The sequence below is a fragment of the Oryctolagus cuniculus genome, chromosome 2 (assembly GCF_964237555.1).
Source record: "Oryctolagus cuniculus chromosome 2, mOryCun1.1, whole genome shotgun sequence".
Lineage (NCBI taxonomy): Eukaryota > Metazoa > Chordata > Mammalia > Lagomorpha > Leporidae > Oryctolagus > Oryctolagus cuniculus.
Genome location: NC_091433.1, coordinates 80,505,885 through 80,530,420, shown reverse-complemented (window position 1 = coordinate 80,530,420; position 24,536 = coordinate 80,505,885). Strand labels below are relative to the sequence as shown.

The window sequence follows — 24,536 nt, the reverse complement described above, 5'->3', positions numbered from 1 at the left end:
CTGCTCCACTTCCAATCCAGCTCTCTGCTATGGCCTAGGAAAGCAGTAGAAGATGCCCAAGTCCTTGGGCCCCTGCCCCTGTGCGGGGGACCTGAAAGAAGCTCCTGGCTTCAGATCAGCCCAGCTCCAGCCACTGTGGCCATTTGGGGAGTGAACCAGTAGCTGGAAGATCTCTTTCTTTCTGCCTTTCTATAACTTTCAAATAAATAAATAATCTTTAAAAAAAACTTTTCCTAGGGGCCAGATACTTTCTAAAATATAACATTATCCTTGACTTTGATTTTTTAAATGGGGGGAGGGACAGAGAGAGAAGCAAGCACTCTCATTTGGTAATTCATTCCCTACATGTTAGTATTGGCTAGGATTGGGGTGGGCCAAAACTGACTCCAGGAACTCAATCCCAGTCTCCCACATGAGTGGCAGGGACCCCACTACCGGAGGGATCACTTACTGCCTCCCAGGGCCAGCACCGGCAGGAAGCCTGAAGCGGGGAGTGGGAGCTGGGAATCTAACCCAGGCACTCTGCTATGGGATGTGGGGTCTTAACTGCTAGGCCGAATGCCTTGGCTTTACTTTTATCTGTGAACAACAATGGCACTGCAACTCACACCCTCTACATAAGCCAGACTTTTAGGGTAAAATCTTTTTTTTTTTTTAATATAAAGATTTTTTTCTATTTATTTCAAAGACAAAGTAACAGAGAAAGAGGTAGAAACAGAGATAGAGGTCCTCTATCCGCTGGTTCACTTCCCAGATGGCTGCAATGGCTGGAGCTGCGTCAATCTGAAGCCAGGAGCCAGGAGCTTCTTTTGGGTCTCCCACGTGGATGCAGGGGCCCAAGGACTTGGGCCATCTTCTACTGCTTTCCCAGGCCATAGCAGAGAGCTGGATCAGAAGTGGAGCAGCTGGGACTAGAATCGGCACCCATATGGGATGCTGGTGCTGCAGGCCAGGGCTTTAACCTGCTGTGCCACAGTGCCAGCCCCTAGGATAAAATCTTTAAATTGAGTAAGGGAAGGATATGTCTGCCCTGACAACAAAACAGGGAAAGTCTCATTTACATACTCTGAAACCACAAAGACTACCAAAGGAACCAGGAGGAGATGGTATTGCCTGATGAGCCCTCTTCTGTATACTGGCAGGGTAATGAAAAAACTAGTTGTCTAGGAGTGTCACCTATTGTTAATTATGGAGCCACTCTAAAGAGTCTGGAATATTACAATCACAAAATAAACTTAGGTGGTGCAGAAGAGTTTTTAAGTCCATGCACAGCTTTTCCTTATGATCTGTTTTCTACGAACTTCTTGAAGTACCCTCAAATAGTGGTGATTATGAAATAGGCGCAGCAACTGAGCCGCCGATTCAGTGGAAGCCCCCCAACGCAAGAGTCTTACACTGCGGGGATTAGGAATGTGGATTCAAACACCTCCCCAGCTGACCTTGAGCAAGTTGTCTGTGCCTCGGTTTCCTTTGGCCATAAACCGGGAGTGAAAAACGGCCCATAGCTAATGGGGCTGACTGTAGAACTAAATGAACGGTTTGATGAAGCTCACCTGGCACGCCATACGCATTAACCCGTGTGGCCAGCGCCTGTCACCCACGAATCATTCCTCCAGATGGGAGCTGCGAGGATTTCTTCTCCCTGTGCCTTTCGGGAGAGGCACTTCTCAGTCACCTAACAGAAGGTTGACACTCCTGTCTGCTCTGAGAGCCCCCGAGCTGGGGAGAGGCAGCCGGTACTCACACTATTCTCCAGCCTGGTGCTGTGTACTTTCAGGGAACACGTGATTCCACGTGGATCAGTCCACAGCAGCTGAGGTGTGTCCTGCCTCTCAGCAGCCCTCCCTCTAAGCAGCCCCTGGGGCTTGGGCAGTAGCTGCAGAGACGTTGTAGGAGAACCAGGCAAATACGCTTCGGAGGTGTTGGGGGGAGTGGGGGGGGGTGTCAATCTGACCTGATCGTGCATGCCAGGCAAATCGCCGTGTGTACAACCAGGCCATCGGAGAAGCTGTAAACTCCATCTCCAACATGTCAGCACAATCAACGTCACACAGAGTTTATTTTCAAAAGGGTTGAGAGGGCAGGATGACTTGAACTTCTGCCACTATCGTGTAAGGGATGATGGAAAGACCTGGGCGCTGACCGTGATGGGACGCGGTGGACAGCCGACCCAAAGACAGTCAGTGCCCCGTTCAAGCAGTATTTTACAGAGACGCCTGGAAATAGATGTTACAGGGACAGAAACCCAGGTCAGAGTGCAGAGGGTGCCGCCTTCCTCGGGAATCCTGATCTGACATTCTTACCGGGAGGACTTTGAAGTTCATGGGGGTCAACTGCTCAAGCACTGACCAAAGGGGTTTCGGAGCAGAGTGCTCTAACACACAAATCCAGACTGTCTGCTGTCTCCCCCTCCCCCTGCAGCTCGTGGCTGGGGCGATGCACAGGTGCAGGGGCATCATCCGCTCCTCTATGCCTGCATGGATGCCTTTCGTTCCCACTACCTGCGCTCGAACGAATGGCACCAGCAATGAAGCTGTGACCACGTAAGTCATTTCCAGATCGCGTGGGTCATCTCTGTAAAGCTCACATCACAGGTTTAAATCAGTGAGCTTGGAACCCAGGAAAACAACAATAAAGCCCATGATAAAAGAATCAAGACCTTGTCCTTAGCCAGTCTAGACAACTGAACCAGGCCAGTTTAAATAATTTATGCCTTTAATCACGTCACATGCCTGACAGACAAGCAAAGGCATTTATGCATGAATTCATCATCATCAATTACAATTTAAAATGTAGCTTACCTCTTATTTCCTAATTATAACTAAAACCACTTTCATTCATAAAGGCAGAATACGACAACTTGTGTAAAGTCAAAATCCAGGATTGACTTGGGAAGGGTACGTCTGGAAATACTCATCTCAGAGCCAATCAGATGACAGAGGGTGACTTCTCCAAGGAAAAGACAATATACAATTAAATACCAATTTTCTAAATACTGAAAAGGAGATGGACCCGCTGTTTCATCTACCTACACACATTGTGCAAATATCAGGCCATGGACACGCGTTACGGAAGTGCTTTATAAACTCCAAGACACACTAAAACCCTGTGCAACATACGAGTCTCAGAATCACAGCCACCGAGGCAGTCTGTGTCCGTGGGGAAACGCATCTGAGGAACACAGGCTACCTCAAGGCAGACAGGCTGAGAGAATGCCCGGAACAGGCTCTTCTCCGACCTCCACCCTCAATGCTCCGTGGGTCACTTGAGGACTCATTTTTACCCTCCTGCAGGTGCCTTAAGCATCACTCTGCTAAGTTTACTTTGAGCTTTTATTAGTGGCTGGCGTGGCAGAAAGTGGGGGAGGGGAAGGAGAGAAAAACAGTGCTGACATAAACAAACTCTACAATTGAAACAAGACAGTTGCCTGAACTTTCCACAACCACGCTGAAAAGACTTCCATTTAAAGTTCAGCCCCAGACCACAATAAGCCTCCGACTATATTTTTAGAGCCCTGTTTCTGCTCTCCATTTTTCAGCCGTGAACCCCCCAACCCCTACACAGCGAACCTTGGGTAATGCTAATGAAGCGAAATACCAAGAGGAAGCAAAAAACACCTACACTCTACTTACTGACTGTTAAGCCAAGAACACTGGATAATGAAAATCCCTTAGAAAGAAAAGGCTATATATTCCATTTTACATATTAAAATATTTTTATAAGCCAATGGATTCTAACCCCAACTTTATTGAGGATAAATATGGATTCCACCAAAAAATAATCGATTTGTATTGGTGCCCAAAGTCATTTCTAACTTCATTATAGGGAATCTGATGAATTCAGTTGCAATACAGACATAAGAAGATGGTAGAACTGCTCCTTAAAGCTATTTTTCAAAAAACCTCTAACACAGTTCATCAAATGGCTCACAGGCTCCTTCCAACCAAGAATCCAGAGGTTAGGAATGGGTTAGTTGAAAAGAATGTAAACAGTCAAGTCTAATCTTCAGAAGTTCACTGCAAAGTACTTCCGGTGCCGCACAGGGAGCCAAAACAAAGCAAGGCAGAACCCAGCCGACCCCCGGGCAGCTGCGAGAGCCTGCACTTCACCCCTCCACGCACCTCCCTCTCCCAGGGGGGAAGAGGCGCGGAGCTTTTTCTAGACGATAAACTCCAATAAGTCAGGAATCTCACTGTTTGCTAAAAACTAAAACAGTTCAGAGAGAATGGATGTGTGTGTGGCAGAGGGAGGTCTTTGCCTGAAAGAGACGCGCAGGATCACCAAGGCGGTGGCCGGCTGGAGAACAGTGTGTGGAACACTGCACGCTCCAAGGAGGGGCACAGGCACTGCCTCGGCATTAATTGTAAGTGGATGCTCAGGAACTCTCTGAACCCAGTGGACGCTGGGATTCTTAGAGAGATTAATTGAAAACCAGTCTGTAAGAAAGGGCACCTCAGGCGCCTGGTGCTGTGGCGTAGCGGATTAAACAGCCGCTGCCTGGGACACTGGCTCAAGTCCTGGCTGCTCTACTTCTGATCCAGCTCCCTGCTAATGCACCTGGGAAAGCAGGTGATGGCCTAAGTGCTTGGGCCCCTGCACCCATGTGGGAGACCCAGAAGAAGCTCCCATTGCAGCTGTTTGGGGAATGAACCAGTGTCTGTCTGTCTTTTAATAATAAAAATAAATATTTTCTGTTTTTTCCTTCCTTTCTCTCCCCCCCCCCCCTTTCTTTATTTGAGAGGGAGAGACAGAGAGAGAGGTCTTCCCTCTGTTGGTTCACTCCCCAGATGGCCGCAATGGCTGGAGATGCATTGATCCGAAGCCAGGAGCCAGGTGCTTCTTCCTGGTCTCCCATGTATGTGCAGGGGCCCAAGCACTTGGGCCATCTTCCACTGCTTTCCTGGGCCACAGCAGAGAGCTGGACTGGAAGAGGAGCAACCAGGACTAGAGCCCGGCACCCATATGGGATGCCAGTGCCACAGGCGGAGGATCAACCCGCTGCACCACGGCGTCAGCCCCTAATCTTTTCTGTTTTAAAAAGGGACTTTAGTAATAATAAACAATGAATTGTGAATGACATCATCACCCTTAGTCATCAGCATTTGTACCACTTATTGAGTGTTAGTGGCTTAAAAAAAAATATGCATCTCACGTGCGTTGTCTTCTTCCCCTTTAAGGTAGGTTATCAGCCGCAACTTATGAAGGGGAGGAAAACGGAAGCTTCAAGAAGACCCTTACATCAGGAAGTGGCAGAACCTGGCTTCCAATCAGGTCAGCCCAATTCCCACACTTCAGACCTGGCCATCCCGGCTCTCCTCTCATCTGCCATAGCAAGGGGTGTACCTGTGACCTGTAACTTGGAAACATTGGTCTGCAAAGTCGGTTTCTGGAGGGCATCGTTACATTTCTGCTTCCTAATGTTGAAAGTGAATGTAGAAATAATACTTTACCACTGGCCGTTTTAAAACTGATCCTTTGTTAACAAGAATATTTGAGGGCACAAGTGAACTCCTTTCCATCTGGACTTCTCATATTCCATACTATGTTTCAGAATGTATTCTTTCTCAGAGTATTGAATCATTCATTCACTTTTACCTGATGTCTTGCATATCACATAAATAAAAAAGTGGATTAAAGGATTGAAAATACAGGACCATTGGTCACTTGTTTGCATTAGGAATTTTCTATGCCAACTATTTTTCTGGGGATTATTATCCTGATCGTTTAAAACATTAACCTTAAAAATCAACTTGCTGCACAATAGCCTTACAGGGCATCACCCTATTTTTAGAAAATGTCCTCTACTGGGGCCGGCACTGCAGAGCTGCAGGTTCAGCTGCTCTGTGCAATGCTGGCTTCCCATCCAGGCCCCAGTCCGTGTCCGAGCTGCTCTGCTTTCGACCCAGCTCTCTGCTAATGTGCCTGGGAAAGCTGCAAAGATGGCCCAAGTGCTTGGGCCTTGCCAATAATGTGCAAGATTCAGCCTGGTTTCAGCCTGACCCAACCCAGGCCATTTGAGAGCGAAGCAGCAGATGGAAGACACCGCTCTCTCCTCTGTAACTCTGCCTTTCACATAAATAAAACACAACATTAAATTTTTTACAACAGAAATTTCACTGCTAAAATTTTACTTTGTGGTCTTTCTTATTAGCTTTTTGAGACAGGCATCACCGATTCTCAGATTCAATTAATTTAATCATGCTCACTAGAATTCAGTTTTATTATTCTATTTCCAAATGTATTGGGCATTCAGTGTTTTTTTCTCTTGCTCTAGAAAATATTTACTCTATTTCTTCCTTAATTTACATATAAAAAATCTGAGTATTTGTGATTCTATCACTAAAACTTTGAAGTAAATCCCTGTAATTAATTATATTAATTGTAATTAATTTGTAATCTATATACTTGTAAGAAAAAATAGCAAAAATGGACAAATGCCATGTCAAAACAACTTACTCCACTTTGAGGGGGGTTATGCCTCAGCCACTGCCTAAGGTTCTTTTTTAAAAACTCATTTTTATTTCCAATGAGGGATTTCAGTGGTGAACACAGACACCTCCCATACATTGGTTCATTGCCCAAATGCCTGCAACAGTCAAGTGCCCAGAATTCAATCTTGGTTATCCATGGGGGACCCAAGAACTTGGACCATTACCTGCTGTCTTCCTCGTGCACATTAATTGGAAGGAGAGCTGGGAGTCGAACCCAGGCACTTCAGTATGGGATATAGGCATCTTAACTATTTTTTTTTTAAGATTTATTTATTTATTTTGAAAGTCAAAGTTGCAGAGAGATCTTCTATTCACTGGTTCACTCTCCAGATGGCTTTAACAGCCAGTACTGGGCCAAGCCGACGCCAGGAGCTCCATCCGGGTCTCCCATGTGGGTGCAGAAGACCAAACACTTGGGCCATCTTCCGCTGCTTTTCCCAGGCCGTGAGCAGGGAGCTGGATCAGAAGCGGAGCAGCCGGGTCTCAAACTGGTGCCCATATGGGGATGCTGTCGATGCCACAACGCTGGCTCCTCTGAACCGCATCTTAATTGCTGCTCAAAACACCTGCCTGCTCTGAAGGTTTTAAAATGTTACCACACATTTCCACCACGGAGTAAGATGAAGGATTTAACTTCAGAGACCAAAAGTACAAATCTTTGTAGGATTTTAGAGACACTACAGCAGTGTGTAAAAGGAAGCTCTGTGGCCCTTAGGCATTGCAATGATGGGATCATTGACTGACAAGTGGAGGGGAAAAAAAAAAAAAAAAAAAGACCGTGACTTAAGGGGCAACACGTGCTGTGCCGCCAAACAATGTCAATGGCTTAAAGAGTGAAGACTCTCATTCTAATACTGGCTTGGCATCTTAGAGAAAGACGTCCCAGGATATCACTCTTTTGTCGCATTTCGTGTTCTACAAACACTAATTAAATTTTTGACTTACATTTATAACACAGGTAAAATTACTTGTCTCGGTATTTTCTGAAATACCCGAAGAACCATGGAGAAAAGGCGAGATTAAATGAGAAGATTATTTTAAAAATCTAGTCCAAAGAACTTTAACCAAATAAATCCTTCCCCCTTCCAAAAAAAAAAAAAAACCATAATGAAAATTCTGAGAGCGGTGTCACATGACCGTGTAGAATCCGATGTACTGTTTTATCTAGAGAAGAACTGTGCACGCCAGAGCTGTCCACACCCTTGTCACTGGAATACATACCAGTGTGTGTGTGGGAAACTACGGTTCTTCCTGCCCTTCTCCCTGGGGAAAGGACGATTCTCACTATTTGGCTACATTTTCTTCTTAAACTTGCTTAGGATCCCTTGGGCCAGTGTTTTATTTTCCAGTTTGCTGTTTGTCCAGTGCTCAGGAAACACAACCCACTCTTCAGACACTCGATTACTGGGTATTCAAAGCAACTTGTAAATTAGGTGCTAAGCCATCTAGGAAAGTATCTTTAATTTCATTTATTTATTTTCACTTTATTTGAAAGCCAGAAAAACATCTTCCATCTACCGGTTCATTCCCCAAATGCTTACAACAGCCAGGGCTGGGACAGACCAAAGGCAACAGCCTGGACCCCATCTGGGTCTCCCATCTGGCTGGCAGGGAGCCAGGTGCTGCCTCCCAGAGTCTACATGAGCAGAAGATGGACTGGAACCAGGCACTCCCATAGGAGATGCGGGCTTCCTGAGAGGAGGCTTAGCCACTGCGCCACAAACTTGCTCTCTCCCATCGCCCACTCCCCACAAGGTGCTTTAAAAATCCAAAACTGTAGTGCTATTAAAAAAGCAGAGCACAGAAAAAAAAATATTGGACAGATTCAAGAACTAAACAAACACACATTGCACACTTGCTAACGATTCCTTTGTTTTCCACGCTATTTGGGTCGTGAGTCACTTTTGATGGCCTATTTGTTGAGAGGAGCCCATTTCAGATTTCTTTAGGGGGGATGACGGGATTGGGCTGTGTGTCAAGCCTGGCAGCATGGCGGCTCTGGACTGGCGCAGGCCTTGTCCCCAAACCGGTGACGTCAAATGGCTGCCTTAAGCCTCTGTAAGTCAAGAGCACGCAGCTATAAACAGACATAACAGATAAACACCACTTCAGGCTCATGAGCTCATCTGGCAGTCTTGTGGATTTCCCATCCAAAAGTCCCAGCTGGGATCTTACTAACTGGACTGCTCCAACCACTCTGAGCAACAGGCTAAGAGAAACTTAGGGAGAAAATTTTTAAAATTGATAAGAAACATATCGACATGGTGCCACGTAGGGATACGCCATCTGGATACATGTATTTGTGAAAAATTATGTTTGGTGCAAACAATTCACCTAATGCACAAGCCGTGCAAATACTGAGATCAAAATTCCTAACTTGCACAAGCTGTCGGGAAAATGTGTGTTACAGGAAACAGAGACTTATCCAGGCATCTGTCTAAGCAAAGCCAAAATATGCCTGTCGGGACTGTCCTGGGATACCTCTGTCCTAAGAGTTTGTACCGGTACGTGATGGCTGCAATCTTTTGGCTAAGAGAGCATAATCTCTCTTTTTATTTTATTTTTTATTTTTTTACAGGCAGAGTGGACAGTGAGAGACAGAGAGAAAGGTCTTCCTTTGCCGTTGGTTCACCCTCCAATGGCCGCCACAGCTGGCGCGCTGCAGCCGGCGCACTGCGCTGATCCGATGGCAGGAGCCAGGTACTTATCCTGGTCTCCCATGGGGTGCAGGGCCCAAGCACTTGGGCCATCCTCCACTGCACTCCCAGGCCACAGCAGAGAGCTGGCCTGGAAGAGGGGCAACCGGGACAGAATCCGGCACCCTGACCGGGACTAGAACCCGGTGTGCCGGCGCTGCTAGGCAGAGGATTAGCCTAGTGAGCCAGTGGCACTGGCCGCATAATCTCTCTTATCAGCAGGAGTTCCCGCTTTGCTCATTTCTCATTAACATCCCTAGTTCACAGATGAGGAACCCAGCACAGAATAATCCACCAATGCACGACTATTTAAAAAATTGATCATTTAACAGAACTGAAATCATACCCAAGGCTGGAATCACTGTGATGCACAGAACTGTTTTCCTCTGAATGGCAGGAATTTAAGGAGACTTTAGAAATCAAGTTTTCTTGATTTTATCACTTGGTTTATCAGCATAACACTCTCAAGTAATTTCGACACAAGTTTCTTCAAAAGTATTAAAGATTTTCCTCAAAAGCCTCTTTACTGCAAAGCTCTATTGAATCAATAAATTTATTCAATAATCAAGAAATAACTTGGGGCCACCACTGTGGTGTAGCGGGTAAAGCCATCACCTGCAGTGCAGGCATACCATATGGGCGCCGGTTCAAGTCCCGGCTGCTCCACTTCCAATCTACCTTTCTGCTCTGGCCAAGGAAAGCAGTAGAAGATGGCCCAAGTCCTTGAGCCCCTGCACCGGTGTGGGAGACCCAGAAGAGGCTCCTGGCTCTGATCAGTGCAGCCGTCTGGAGAATGAAACAGTGGACGGAAAACTGACCTCTCTCTGCCTCTCTGTAACTCTGCCTAAGAAATAAATCTATCTTATTTTTTTAAAAGTAGTAAATTAACACTACACATATTCTCAGCTTCTCTTAATTTTTCCATTGATTATGAAGCCTCCTTCGATTGCAAATCTCAAGGACGGCTGTCTTCCTCTTCTTCAAAACAAAAGTGTTTTCATTTCTGCATTCCAAACTTCAGATCTTTAGAGAATACCTTTCCTTCATGACTTACTAAATTAGCATGCCAAGGGTTAGTTTTTTTTCCCCTCTTCCTTCTGTTATTTATTAACAGGTAAAACAAACTGCTTAAAAGTAACAAAGTCCCATTAATCTGAAGAGCATCATAGGAAAGAAATGTTACTAATCCCTGTTAAAAGAAACATTTTAATACTTAAGGAACTCAGATCTACCACTGAACTCGGGCAATAGTTTTCACCAGGGACAGACTCTGGCTTGCAGTTGCTACTTGTGTTGCCCCGATCCGAAATGAGGGCACCAGTTCACAGCTCCAGCGCTGTGCTTCCATTCCGGCTCCCTGCTACTGCACCCAGGCAGGCAGCTGAAGATGGCCCAAGTCCTGGGGCCCCTGCCACTCATGAGGGAGACAGGGATGGAGTTTTGAGCTCCTGGCTACAACCTGGCCCAGGCCTTTGAGGCCATGTGGGGAGTGAACCAGCTGATGAAAGATCTTTAACTTGGCCTTTCAAATTAAATAAATCTTAAAAACTAAATAAAGCAAGCTTTACCAAGCACCCAAGAAGCACTTCACACTAAGTGGGATGGTTATAATTTAAAGAACAGAAAATTACAAGTATCATCAGTGATATAGAGACTGAGCCATTAAGCATTGTTAGGTGAGAATGTAAAATGGTGCAACCACAATGGACAACTGCTTGATAGCTGTGTAAAAAGCTAAAATGCAGGGGCCGGCGATGTGGTGCAGCAGGTTAAGCTACAACCTGTGATGCAGGCATCGCATGAGAGTGCTTGTTTGAGTCCCTGCAGCTCCTTGAAAGTGTGCCAGCAAAAGCAGTAGATGATGGCCCTAGTACTTAGGCCCCTGTCACCTCTATGGGAGACCTGGATGGAGTTCCAGGCTCCTGGCTTCAGCCTGGCCCAGCCCCAGCCACTGCAGCCATTTGGGGAGTGAACCAGCAAATTAAAGATATCTGTGTCTCTCCCACTCTCCCTTCCCCTCTCTTTCTCCCTCTCTCGCTCTCTGTAACTCTGCCTTATAAATAAATGAATATTTTTTTAAAAAGCTAAATATGATTACCAAACAACCCAGAAATTCCTCGTCTCAGTCTATACTCAAAGGGAAAACAAGGACTGAAATAGGTAGCTGTACATCAACGTTTACTGCCGTGTTACTCACAATAGCCAAAAGGCAGCAAGAACCCAAATGTCTGTCAACAGCTAAACAAAATGTGTGTGTCCATACAATGAGATATGATCCAGCCACAGAAAGAACCTTTTCTGATAATGCCACAGTGTGAATGAACCTCGAAAGCATTATGCTAAGGAAAAGAAGTCAGAAAAAATGACAAAAATACCAACATTTAGGATAGGCAAGTTCACAGGGACAAAAACAGACTGTAGGTTACCAGGGGGAGGTATTGCTTAATGGTTACAGGATTTCTGCTTGGGGTAACAAAAAAAGGTTTGGAAATAGTGGCGAGAGTTGCATAACATAGTGACTGTAGTCACTGCCAGTGACTTGCACATGGCAAAGCTGCTAAGAATCACAAAATGTTTACGTGTATTTTACCACAACTTTAAAAAGCAACAATATATATAACCAAAACCTTCTGAATTGAACACACTTGAAATGAGTGACCTGTATGGTGTGTGAATTATCTCTCTCAATAAAATTAAAAAAAAAAAAACAACAACAACATTGAATTTGGGAGTGTGCTAGCAATTAAAGATGACAGATCCAGGAGAGTAAGCGCAGGGTAGAGCAAACTACTCACCGGACTCTAAGCCAGGCCTGCTCACTCTGTAGGAACCCACAACAGCTTGGTTATATCACACTTCTCTAGTTCTGAGATAACTTACAGTAGGGTCTGAGATAAACTCCAGCCCCACAACAATTATTTAAAATGCGGGGAGGAGGGTTATCAAACGAATGGCATACAGCCTTGCAAGGGACTTTCCAAACAACGCCCAGGCACTGCAGTTCTGAGTGCAAACTATAGATCCTCCTCATGCATTGAAACACACTTTCTTCTGGGCAACCGTGGCAGTGTTGGGGTCCTCACCGCTGCTGGGCTTTTCTCCACATCTGCTCAGGGTCTGTACCCACTCTGCTTCCTGTCTCCTTAATGTGGTAAAACTTTAAATTTTTAAAACTTAAAAGCAGAATATTTACGAAGCCAGCTAACTCCAAATATTGCTGCATTTGATTCACCTTCCAAAAGCATCAAGCAAATGGAAAACGTGTAGGGTGACTTTCTAATTCTCAGCTCCTCCTTCCGCCGGCATGGAAATTACAGGACTGGCAACACAAATACAGGCAAGTGTGAAGGGTGAGACAAAGGTCAGAGATTTTGCTGTCAGGCTGAAGAATGGAGGCGGTTTCTAATCACGTGGATGAATGGCACCACAGACAACCTGAAGCAAAGTCTGGGTTCAGATTATTCTTAGCCTAATTTGGGAGTTTCACTATAAAAAGTAAAACACACTGTATTTACTTTAGAAGGCTGGAGTAACTCCCCGAAAACAAAGTTCAGTGTTATCACATACTTCAATCTGAGCCATATTTTTCCATAAAATTATCAAACTGCCTGAGGCATGCTCCAAAAATGGAAGAAAATAAAATGGATTTAAAAATCCGTCATTTTGGGAAAAGACTTAATTATTAAGACTAATAACTGAACAAGCCAGTAACCAGGACAGAGGAATACTAACAAGGACAGCAGCGCCAAACATGGAGAGGCGGTTTTTAATAACACCGTGAACTATCCTATAAGGAGGGATTACTGGATTGAGACGTAAGTTGCTCAACGATGGAATAAAACAAAACATTACAACACTGAAGTCTCCCGAAAGGAATGCAAGGGAAAGCTTTTAAGAGAAGCCTGAACAACTGACATGGGGTGGGGGTGGGGTGGTGCAATGGCCAGGAGCATCCTATGTCTTTAACTCATCAGTTAGAAAATGACCATGAAAAGGTCAAGTATGTTGGGTCAGAGAAGACAAAAGCAAGCTTCATGATCAAGTTCATTACCTTCAAAAGGCCCATGTGCTCTGCAGAGTGAGCAAACCTTGCTCCTTGGTCAATACCAGACTTTACTGTGGCTGTTTGTGCTGGGCAATGTGAACTCAACAGGCTGCTACTGTTGCCGGGAAAAATGCAAGAACGTTCCATGGACAAAGCAAGCAGCAAGACGCTGTCCAGGGCAGACAAGTGCGATGCAGCAGGCTCCTCCATAGCAGACTCCTAGGTCCAACTCCAGACCTCCACTTGGCGACTGAACCCGCAGGCACCCTCCACCTCCTGTTTCTGTGACTGTGCCACTAGGAAGAGTCCTGAAGCACACAGTATCTCTAATACCAGATGTGGAAAAACGTTAAAACTGTCTAGCAAGACATTGGCCAGAAGCTCAGCAAATGCCCCGAGCGGGAGAAAGCCCAGGTTAAGCCCAGGTTCACTGACCCCACAGGGAAAATAAGAGTTTTCCCTCATGGATGTGTGGAACAGAACAGAGTTAGAGCTGTTTTCCCCTTGATTGATGATCAAGGGAAACGATGCTGCTGTTGGTGCAGAGAGAACCACCTAGAAGCAGACCTCAGAACCAGAACACACAGGGACCCAGGGCCAGCTGCCCAGAGGCGAAATGGCTTCAACACCTCCGTCTGCAACGGAGAGATTCCGTGGGCATCGAGAAAAATTGCACCTGCTGTATTATGTGTAGCATGGCAAGGACAGAGTTTGTGAGTGAGTAGTATCATTTAAGTACTTCGAAAATATTACTTTAATGACCCGGAAAAAGAAAAGGGAAATTAAAAAAAAAAAAACAAACAACAACAACAAGGCAAAACCACCTGACCCTAAGGAGTGGGGTATTTTGCCTCGTGGGACCACAGAGGTCATTATAACAGCCTTCTGTGCTGCAGTGAGTCAGGGACATCTTCACACTCACAGCAGACAGAAGAGAAGGCCATGAGAGCCCATTCTACCATGAGCTCCCCAACTGCTGCTACTTCCTTTGTGAGAACAATGAAAGAGCACAGTGAACTTCACCTAATGCAACAAGAAGGGACCCAGCGTATTTCTGCATCGAGAAAGATGCCCATCCAGCTAACATAACATTAAAACCCTGCACAGACAGACACTGTGGTTTCATTTTCAAGCTATACCGAGACAATTATGGTTCTATCCACGTAATACAAAAATCCTAAGATAAGTGTTCATCGAAACATTCAGTTAGACACCGGGCTTCCATGTGCTACTGGGGCTCAATAAGTAACTAGTGAACACTTTGTTCTGTGGGAGAGGAACAGAGTGGGCGGTTAGCCTGAGCATCGGTCGGTCATTTGTCCTGCCATCCTAAGACATTCCTAGATGTTTAACATGAAAACTGAAATAGTAATTCAACTGGATTTTTTTTTTTTTGGAGAGTGCACACATTTTTGTTTCTCAGTCTAAAATCCTTTCAAGTGGGTGTCCCAGTGGCACAGCAGGCCACACCAACAGACTCACATAAAGGCCTCTGTTGGGCCCAAAGTCATTGGAGGACCAGGCTTCCAGCTGCCATGCTCCTACGGTCTGCTCACGGAGCGGCGGGCAGGGCAACCTGCAGGCACCACAGCGAAATAAAGCCAGCAACAAGCTCCTTAGAAACCCATCCACGGCACTGAGTTCCGTTCAGCCTTCTAGGAAGCATCCCATCTGCTCTGCACTGCCGTAGCGAACACTTACACACTGCTGCCCACAGCTGACGTCACCGAGACCCCCCAGCATCCGCACGGAGACAGACTGCTTCCCCACCTCCCTAGGCTGAGCTCCCTGTGCTTTGTTTTTCAGCAGACCAAAGGGCAGTGGTTACGACAATAAGGCCAGCAAGAGCCTCTCAGCAAATGGTAGGCATAGGCCTGCAAAGCAAATACTACACAAGTATCGCTACTCAGCTACAGATTATAATTATTGTAGCACAGTGCAGAATGTCTGCTGGGGAAACCTTACATGCAAACATCTCATCAATCACAAAAAAGTCTTCCACCTGTTGCTTCTGTTTTTGTAAAGGCCACGTAACTAAAAGGGAAATTTCATGAAATAGGAAGAGTCAAGATCTGGATCGGATCATGGCCCAGGCCTCTGGTGCCGAGCCTCTGCTCTGGTCAAGAGCAGCAGGGTTTTGCACACCACCACGGGATGTCGTGATGGGGTGGAATTAACACCCGCACGGTCAGATATTCTGAGTGTTTCAATTGCAGTCAGCAGAAAGCAAAGTGCTATTTAATAACTTATGTATCTGAGCGAGGGTTTTAGAAAAAGCTCTTCAGAGGTCTAACAAAATTGCTGAGTCCCTCCTCCCTGTGCAGTCACTTCCTTCCATTTAACCTCCTGTCCAGAAGGTTCTAGAAGGTTCTGGGCCTTCCCATCACCCTCATGAGGAAACTCCTCCGATTACATAAGTAGTACATACTTACATTCAACGCATTCTTTGCAGCTTCTGCTTCTGAGCGACTGTCAAAACTGACAAAACCTACAGGCTGTGGAAACAAAGAGGAAAACGCAGAGAGTAAAAATCAGGGGACGTCTACGTTTGCGGGCCAAGAGCTCAGATAAAGAAATGACCACAGGCAATGGGCAGATATAAGAAAGCCAGTCCCAAAGAATCATGACTCAGTGGCTTAGCCAAATTTCTAACACGAATCAAAGGGATGGTGAGGGTGGTTCTTCAAGGGCACAGCCAGGGATTTAGAGAATCATAAAAAAAAAAATCTACAAGTGGTTGGAAGGTGAGCAGCAGTGAACAAGGGAATAGAGGAAAACTTGGGTTGGAGAGGTTCTACTTTCCTAAATCAATTTCACTGTACCTCAGTTTCTTCATCTTTTAAAATGGAAAGAGAACCCAGTCACCTTTTGGTACACTGTAAGTGCAAGGAATACAATGACACAATGATAAAAGCTCTGGCCTCTCCCTGCACGACCAAAACCTCAACCTGACCGCTTCCACCTCACATCCCAAGGAGCGCCTTTAAAATCCCCACGACGCGGCGTGGACACCGCGCTGTTGCCGGCCAGCAGAGGTCAGAACCCCTTTGCACTCCCTGTCTTTCAGGGCAGAAGGCTGCCTGCAACTCAGCTGATTTTTGATGAACCAGAGACATGAAAAGTGACTCAGAGTATGCCAAGGAAAAAAAAGATGACAAAGACAAAGACAACGATGAAAAAAAAAAAAAAACAGAGAAAAAAGGAAAGAAAGAAAGAAAAATAAACAGAAGAGAAAAGAAAGAAAAGGCAGAAAAGCATGGTGCTCGTCTCCAGGAAGCTTGTGGTCACTTTGTGGTCACTGATTTCCAGCTCTGTCTTGGTGCCTCCTCTGCTCTGGTCTAGACCTGGGACTCCACCTGCGGTTATTAGGGGTTTGACAGCCAGCATGATTCTTCACCAGCTACTACTCCCATTGATGATAAAGCTCACCTATTTAATATCATACACTGAAACAGGAAAACATCTGGGGATACAAGTGAATTTGGCTAATAATTCACCATTTTGTTTGAAACTAGAAATCAATCTGCCTTCTTCTGGGACAGCCTTAGTTATCCTAGCTGGTGATTATGAAATTAAGAAACATTTTCCTATGTGAATCCCTAATAGGTGTTATCCTTAATTTTTAAAGCAACAACCAAAAAAAAAAAAAAAAATCAAACATTAATTAGAATTAAAAAATAAAAGAATGCCCAGCCCCAGTGACATTGCTAAAGAAAGTTGAAATGTCTTTATATGAAAGTTCAAAATTCTTACCTGTTTAGATGTGAGCTTTATAAGAGAACCCTCATAGCCCTGAAAAGAAAGAAAAACCAAGTTTAGACCAAAAAGGAGTACAGGGGCGAGGGGGAGAATAATTGTAATACTACTTTGCTTAACTAAAAATAAGACCTTTATAACTATAAACTACCAAAATATTCTCACACAGGCTTCCAAAGTTAACTAGGCAGGCAATCCCACTCCCTCAGCACATGCACGTCCCTGTTTGCACACTAGGGCCTAGAAGACAGCAAGCCCGGAAATGTATCTGTTTCTCTTCCTTGCATTCTTTCATGAAATTATGCAATGGTAGGAACAAGGGTGTGCTTGTCTACAGTAGGTCTTTGTTTTTTCTTGGTCTAGATAATAATGGGGACCTCATAGAACTGGGAGAGGGAAGAGGATAAATTTAATAAGATAGCAAGGTCAGAGCATGCTTGACTCGGGCTATACAATGAAACATCAGGCATAAACCAAGTCGTTTCATTCCAGCCGCCAGCAAAGGTTAAGCAGGCGGTGATCACAGCACCGCGTGGAGTTCTTTTGTGCACACACTGAAGCCGCCAACTTTCACGGCGGCATTCTGATGGGGACCTGGGAAACTTCCCTGTTGGGTTTTTCAACTCCAGCCCCTCCTCAAGGAAGCTGGGAACACTCAGTGCCCCTTCATTCTCTTGTTTCTCGCCTCACCCCTACTGGATCCTCAGGGTAAGGGTAACACACACGTGTGTTTCTTTCGGAACTTGAGCAAAGCCTGCTGGCTGGCACTGATGGATGACCCAGGAGGAGAAAACAGCACTGCTCGCATCAGCCCAGGGAGAGATTTGCAGGCTGGGGTCAGGCCGCAGGGACTTTAATTAAAAGAAGGTTGCTAGGAATGTACCAGGGTCCTGACTTTAGCACTGAGGTTTCTGGGCAGGATGCTGGCACTGATTCATCCTCACATCTCCCGAGCAGAGAACCATGTCACCAATTAGCTACTATAAACATTTTGCCTCAGAGGCCTTGAGCTGTCCCGGCTAGAGGCGTGATTCACAGCCTTGCCTCTTCCTTTGCTCAAGGTGCTCTCTCTTGCAAAGACCTGAGGTTCTAAATCCCCGAAGGCCTCAAAGGCACAGGACAAACAGTCCTGTGAAACACTCCAGTGAAATACCGGCTGGCTTTCTCAAGGAACACACAGCCTAGCAGTGCCTGGCGTCATAGTTCAGACTGTGAGGTGCAGTCAGATTGCCTGAGTTTGAATCCCAGCCCCATCACTTACGATGCGTGTACACATGAGTGTGATTTATTCAACTGCTCCAAATTTTCAATTCCTTATTTAAAAAAAGGGAGGGAGGGGCGCTAACGCACTTCCAAGGACTGTGATGATACATTAGAGAATCTGTAAGGGGCTTGTTAGCTCCATCTCTGACCCTTTCTCTGCGTAACAGCGTAACAGTATTTTGTCAGTTGAGATTAGCAATTATTTTTACAATGAGCTGTCCTCATCCTACACAGAAAGCTGTCCCTTTTGTAACACTGCAACCCTGCAGAAGAGACAGTAAATTCTCAAAGTTGGCACTTTCTCCACAACACTCTGCCTCTCCCACTTCCTCTGCGTGTTTATTCCTTCTGCTTCCTGCTGTGAGGTCACCAGTTTCGTTGCATTGAGGGGACGGCCATGAGAACAGAGCTGCAGCTCTTTCTTGGAAAGTTAGACGTCCTACATGTGCCTCCTTTCCGACGCAAGCACCTGCACCTGTCCCATCCCAGTGTCTCCTGAGACTGAACCCATCCCGCCTCACTCACAGGGGTCCTGCTTCAATCAAGATGGCTCACAAGCCAGAAATCAAGGCTGCCCAGCACCTACTCATAAAGGTGGCCGATGTCACGCACCACTGCTGACATACCCACTCTGAGCAACCCAGAGATCCCGACACAGGTCCCCAGGTCATGAGACTGCTGCCTAGGCCACTTCCCGAGCAGTTCCAGCCTTCTCCTGTGCCTCAAGGTTTCCCTATGGAAGCCCTCTCTCCTTCTCCCCTGCTGTACTGTTGCCCAATTTCTTGTTACGGTTGAACGCCAGTAACATCTAATATCTCTACAGTGATTTTATTTCCATAGTCAAAAAGGACAGCCAACTGCATTGAAGACTTTATCTGACAGTAGAACACATTCCTCTCAACCTCTTTGAGATTTTATCTTACTTTGAAACTTAGGACACTCTTGTCCTGACAACAACAACAGTGGTCAGGTTAACGCAGGGTACAGAGGACTACATATGTCCAGCCTTCTAAAAACATCATCCTGCAAAGTGCTTCCTCCAACATTCCATTTCCCTCCCCCGCAAAGCCTCAACGAAGCATTAACACTTGGTCTTTTTGCTTCCTTTGACGGTTGTTTAAACATAGCAAAGGTACCTTGAACGGTCTGAAAAGCAGATAGAGTTCTCGAGGTTTGATATCCAGAGGGAGACCGCTGACAAATAGGGTTCGGACCTGGAAAAATAAATTTAACAAGTGAGCAAGGCCAAGGGCAATTCAGGGGATGGCTTTCACCCGCAACCTTAAAAACGGTTCCCTCCCAATATTCTGACTCCTGCCAAAGTCATGCTCTTTCCTTGACACGTGCAATACTGTCATGTTAAGATGCCACTGAGCTAATCCTCAAGTATTTTTATGTAGATTATTTGGAGAGAATTATGCCTGGCTGACTGCAATTTACAAACTCATTTCCCCTCCCCGACCCGGCCCCTGCCCAGTTCTAGAAACCTAGGGGGAGGGAAGGTTCCACATAATCTAAATATTAGCTTAGGAAAAAATGTCAGGAGGACAGTGAGTCTTCCCACTCGGCTGCCCTGACAATACAGCCACATAATGTAATGTATCCAAAAATAAAATCAGAACAATTGTTCTCTGCTGTTTGCCTTATCACTCCTTTCCTCATTGAGCATGAATCACAATCCCAACAAAAGTGAAAGTAAAGTCAAACATATCTAAGCAACAGCCAAAATGTGTAACATTCTACTTGCTATAACTTTCTACTTACAAAAATAACTCCCACTGCACTCTTCTGTGGCACAACCAACACACACACACACACACACACACACACATACGATTACTACATACAAGGTGCTTGCTAGGTGCCACTGACTAAAGTCACTCCAGAAATGCATGTAAATTGATACAGTGCAAGGCACAGGGCACAGACTACGTGCTTAGTGTTGAGTCAGCTACAGAATACGGGTGACACACTTCTGGCCGAGACAATCAGAGAAAACACCTTGCTATCTGCATGGGAACTTAAAGGCTGAGTAGCATTTTACCCAGACAGGGAACAAAGGTGATGAGGTGGGGTAGGGAAGAAGCACAGAGGCAGGAAGGCAGGCACAGCACGGTGCATTCTTCGCACAAGGTGAGTCAAAGCCCAGCCAGAAGCTTACAGGGCAAAAACTAGGGACCTGATGTTGATTCCGTGGGCAAGGATTAGCCACTGAATTAACACCACCGCGTTCTCCATTCCTCTTTTTCTCAATTCAGGCTGAGTTCCTCATTAGAAATCATCTTAACTCTTTTAAAAGGCATCTCAATGATAAACCATGTAAAAATATAGTTTTTCCTCAGTGAGAAATAGGGAGAATTTTTTTTTTTAAATTCTCAACATTTCCTATTGATTTTAACTGTAAAGAAGCACAAATCAGCAAGCAAGGCCCTTTTATTAATCTCTGGTCAAACACCATGTCATTTGCATGTAGGTGTTAATTAACAACAGCCCTGGAATTCTGAATGGTTTACTATTTATTTACATGAAAGTATCTCAAAATGTTTGTGCAGGGGCAGGCATTAGGCCTACCAGTTCAGAAGTCCACGTTCCACATGGAGGGCCATTGGATTTTTAAATGGACTTGAAATTCATGCACAGTTATTTCATAACATGCATTTTCCATGAACTTTTTGAAAATCCAGCACATGCATGGAATTCCATCTTCTTTTAAAACTAGACTTACTCTGAGTATTGATTTCTACCATAGTCCGTTTATGTAGCTGTTTGTTTACTTTAACCTACTTGAAAGGTACAGTGAGAGAGACAGACACAGAGAACTCTCCTTCCAAAACCACGCCAACAGCCGACACTGGGCCAGGCAGAAGCCAGGAGGCTGGAACTCCACCCAGGTCTCCTGGAGGAGCAGCGGGAGTCCGAGCCCTTGGGCCACCATCACTAGCATGGCACGCGAAGCAGTGGCTCACTATGCTGCTCCGTAACATCCTCCCCCAAGCTCAGCCTTTTGTTGCATCAAAATAAACATCCTTTATTTCCATTTTCCATGAATTTTGGGGGGTACCCTCCTATTTTAAATAGCCTTGAGGTATAATTGATAGACGATGAAGTGTACATCTTAAATGCGTGCAATTTAAGTCTTGGCACATTTATAACCCCTGGAACCGATCACAATCAAGTCATCACCTCCAAACCTTCCTCGTGCCTCTTTAGTCCTTCCTCAGTGTCACTGAATAGAGCAACAGTCTATCTCTTTTTATTGCTGAGTAATACTCTGTGTATATACAAGCTTACCCATTCACTTGCTGTCAGAAAATATCTGGTGGTCCATTTTCAACACAGCATGGAAAACCACCCTCAGCTAACTTGAAGATGTAGCAAAACTCACTAGGGAAACAGGATGTTACAGAGTAGCCAGCTCACAAGGGGAAATTAAAATACAAGAGAAGGAAGGAGGAAGGTAACTTTGTAACTCCGGCGATGTCTGGGAAGATTGCACACCCCATAGTATTCAGACAGTGAGGAACTGGGGGGGCCTATGTGCTAGGATATAAATTGCTCCAGTTGTACCTGCTCATCAGAAACCTGATCTTGCAAGTCCAGGCCCATTTCTTGAGTGGACAGGGAAGTCTATTTCCCAAAAACATGGGGGCTTGTCGGAGATCTCAGAACCCCAGCAGAGGAGGAGACACGTCCCACCTGACTTCAGGTGGCCTGCTCTGTCCACGTGGCCCATCTCCCTGCAGAAGTCACAGAAAAGCTCAAGACTTTATTTAGCAGACAGCAGAGGTGACCCAAGAAAGAAAACGCAGACACTGCAGGAACCAAGCAACCTCGGATAGGAACCAAGGTGGGAAAACTTCACCTTAAACGTACTGCCTTTCTGGGTGGGTATTTTCTTAGGTTGTGTGTGTGTAACTGAGAAAGTATCCTACATATAAGGGAGTGTGGAGTCCCGATCTGTGGTTTTGTTCTCCCACGAGGGTAATGACAGAGACAGACAAAGCGGGTCCTGGGGTGTACAAGAAACCTCCACTGCGGTGGCTGGGCTCACAGGAAAACTCGGGGTGGTGTGCAAGAGCTCTTGGTTACAGCAGACTGAGCACACAAGGAAACTGACACACTCAGACACACAGGACTACTTGCAAACGGGAAGGATTCTAGGACTAGGCAAGTGGAGGCTCCTCCTGACGTTCTCCCAGACGGTCCACTGGGGAGAATGCTGGGGTCCAGGGGTGACGGGAAGGGACGTTCCTCAGACCAGGCACAAAGAGAAGCAAAAAATGACTAAATACTGCTGTTTTATTTGGCCTAAAGACCCAATTGCTGAAGCCTTGGTCCTCTGGCCCAAGTTTTGCTGTTTGAAGACTGGATGTGGCAAGCTCTAATTTTCTATGTGAATGATAAAACCCCATCTTTACAAGAAGAAATAGGTCCTGCTCCCTGGTGGATGAAGCAGTTGACTCCCATGTTCTCCCTCAAAAGGGAGGAAGAGTGTCCCAGCGTAAAGCCTGGGGACCCCTTTATCATGCCTGCCCCCTCCCTATGTCCCTCAGGGTAGAGGACAAGAAAAGCAAGAGGTGCCAGTAGGACAGTCAGGGGACGTTTAACATCCGGGGATTATGGAGAAAAGAACTAAGATGGGCCGGAACAAAACTTCCCAAAGGTTGGTCCTGAGTGGAATAATCATGATCCCAGAGATGGAGCACAAATGCAAGATTTCAGAGGGCTAATAATTAAAAAAAATCAAAGAGTGCTCCCAGGTCACAAAATGTCTCTAAGGCATTTGAAATTCAACAGGATGAAGTGGGAGGAAACCCCCTGTGTGTTCTCCAGGGACTTGAGAGATCAAATGAGGAAATACCCTGGGCTGGAGCCAGAGGACCCAGTGGGACAAGGACTTTTTAAAAGTTAATTTTGTGGGGCTGGCGCTGTGGCACAGCAGGTTAACGCCCTGGCCTGCAGTGCTAGCATCCCATATGGGCGCCGGTTCTAGTCCCAGCTGCTCCACTTCCCATCCAGCTCTCTGCTATGGCCTGGGAAGAAGTAGAAGGTGGCCCTAGCCCTTGGGCCCCTGCACCTGTGTGGGAGACCCGGAAGAAGCTCCTGGCTCCTGGCTTCAGATCGGCACAGCTCCGGCCATTGTGGCCAATTGCGGAGTGAACCATCGGATGGAAGACCTCTCTCTCTCTCTCTGCCTCTCCTCTGTGTAACTCTGACTTTCAAAAAAATAAAAAATAAATCTTTAAAAAATAAATAAAAGTTAATTTTGTAATTAAGAGCTGGCCTGATATAATAAAGAAATTACCAAGCATTGGTGGGTGGGATGAGAAATCAATTCAGGAGAACTATTAAGGGAAGAAGTACGAGGTGCAGTGAGTCTGCCTAGGCCAAAAACAAAAATGGAGCTCAGGAAGCTTTGGGGTTGACAAGTCACAGGGCAGAACACCAGACAAGGTCAGGCCAGATCTCAGGGAGGCCCCACCACATGGCCGGAGGAGACTGTTCGCGGATGGGTCGTCCTGAGTGACAGCGGAGGAAAGGAACTGGCACACAGAAAATTCGTAAAACAGCTTCTAGAAAGCCTCTTAAACAGAATTGGCTATGTCCATGAAACTGGTCATCAAAGGGGAAATTGTATGGAAGTTATAGGAAAGACTTGCAGATGAAGCTGCTAAGCAAGTCTCCTTAGAAGGGATTAAGTTAGGCAATCTAATCTCACACATCCCTTGAGCAACACTAAGGCCCTGATTTACTAAAGAGGAGGGCTGGGAACTACGCAGAATAGGGACCACTCAAACTGCAGATGGAAGATGGGCGCTCCCGGATGGCAGAGAAGCAAGTAAGCCCATGATGAGGGAATTAACATCCATGTCAGGTGTGACGCAACTCTTACAGACTGCGGGTGTGTGGGAATCAATACCGCTGCTGACAAGTGTGTGGATGCTGGGTAACATGTCAGAGGAAGACCGTTGTACTTATCCTCACATATACAAACCAGCTGCAGGAGGAAGACCTCTTGGGTTAAGGCCATTTCAGAGTAAAAGACAGACTGCTAAACTAACCTTGGAAACTGAACTAGTCGGGACCAAATGCCTCCCCATAGCACGCTTTAGGATTAGGATGGCTCAAGAAGGGAGATGGGGACTGTGCCCCTGTGAGTTGTTACATGGGCTCCTAACTTACATAGACCTCCCTGCACGGAAACCAAAGACCAGATCCGAGGAACCACGGACTGGCCAGATCCTCTACCTTGTCATTTGAAGATTACAAGGGCTCCTCTCCCAG

The 24,536-nt window shown here is 45.8% G+C and overlaps 1 protein-coding gene and 1 long non-coding RNA gene across 8 annotated transcripts in view; one reads left to right on the top strand and one right to left on the bottom strand.

Annotated features, from left to right (window-relative positions):
- The window catches only part of RBPMS (RNA binding protein, mRNA processing factor), a 171,575-nt gene that overhangs the window by 68,328 nt on the left and 78,711 nt on the right, over window positions 1–24,536 (bottom strand). For all 7 annotated transcript variants that reach the window (XR_007918159.2, XR_007918162.2, XR_007918161.2 and 4 more), the window contains exons 2-4: window positions 19,388–19,465; window positions 16,986–17,024; window positions 15,665–15,727 (exon numbers count right to left, since the gene is read on the bottom strand). Coding sequence is in view for 3 of the 7 variants with exons in the window: in XM_017339108.3 (XP_017194597.1) it covers window positions 15,665–15,727; window positions 16,986–17,024; window positions 19,388–19,465 (180 nt within the window). In the remaining 4 variants the exon portion in view is untranslated. The remainder of the gene's footprint in view (window positions 1–15,664; window positions 15,728–16,985; window positions 17,025–19,387; window positions 19,466–24,536) is intronic.
- LOC138848505 (uncharacterized) lies at window positions 4,087–14,033 on the top strand. Its single transcript, XR_011386344.1, has 2 exons — window positions 4,087–4,363; window positions 5,178–14,033. It is a non-coding gene; the product is annotated as an uncharacterized lncRNA (long non-coding RNA).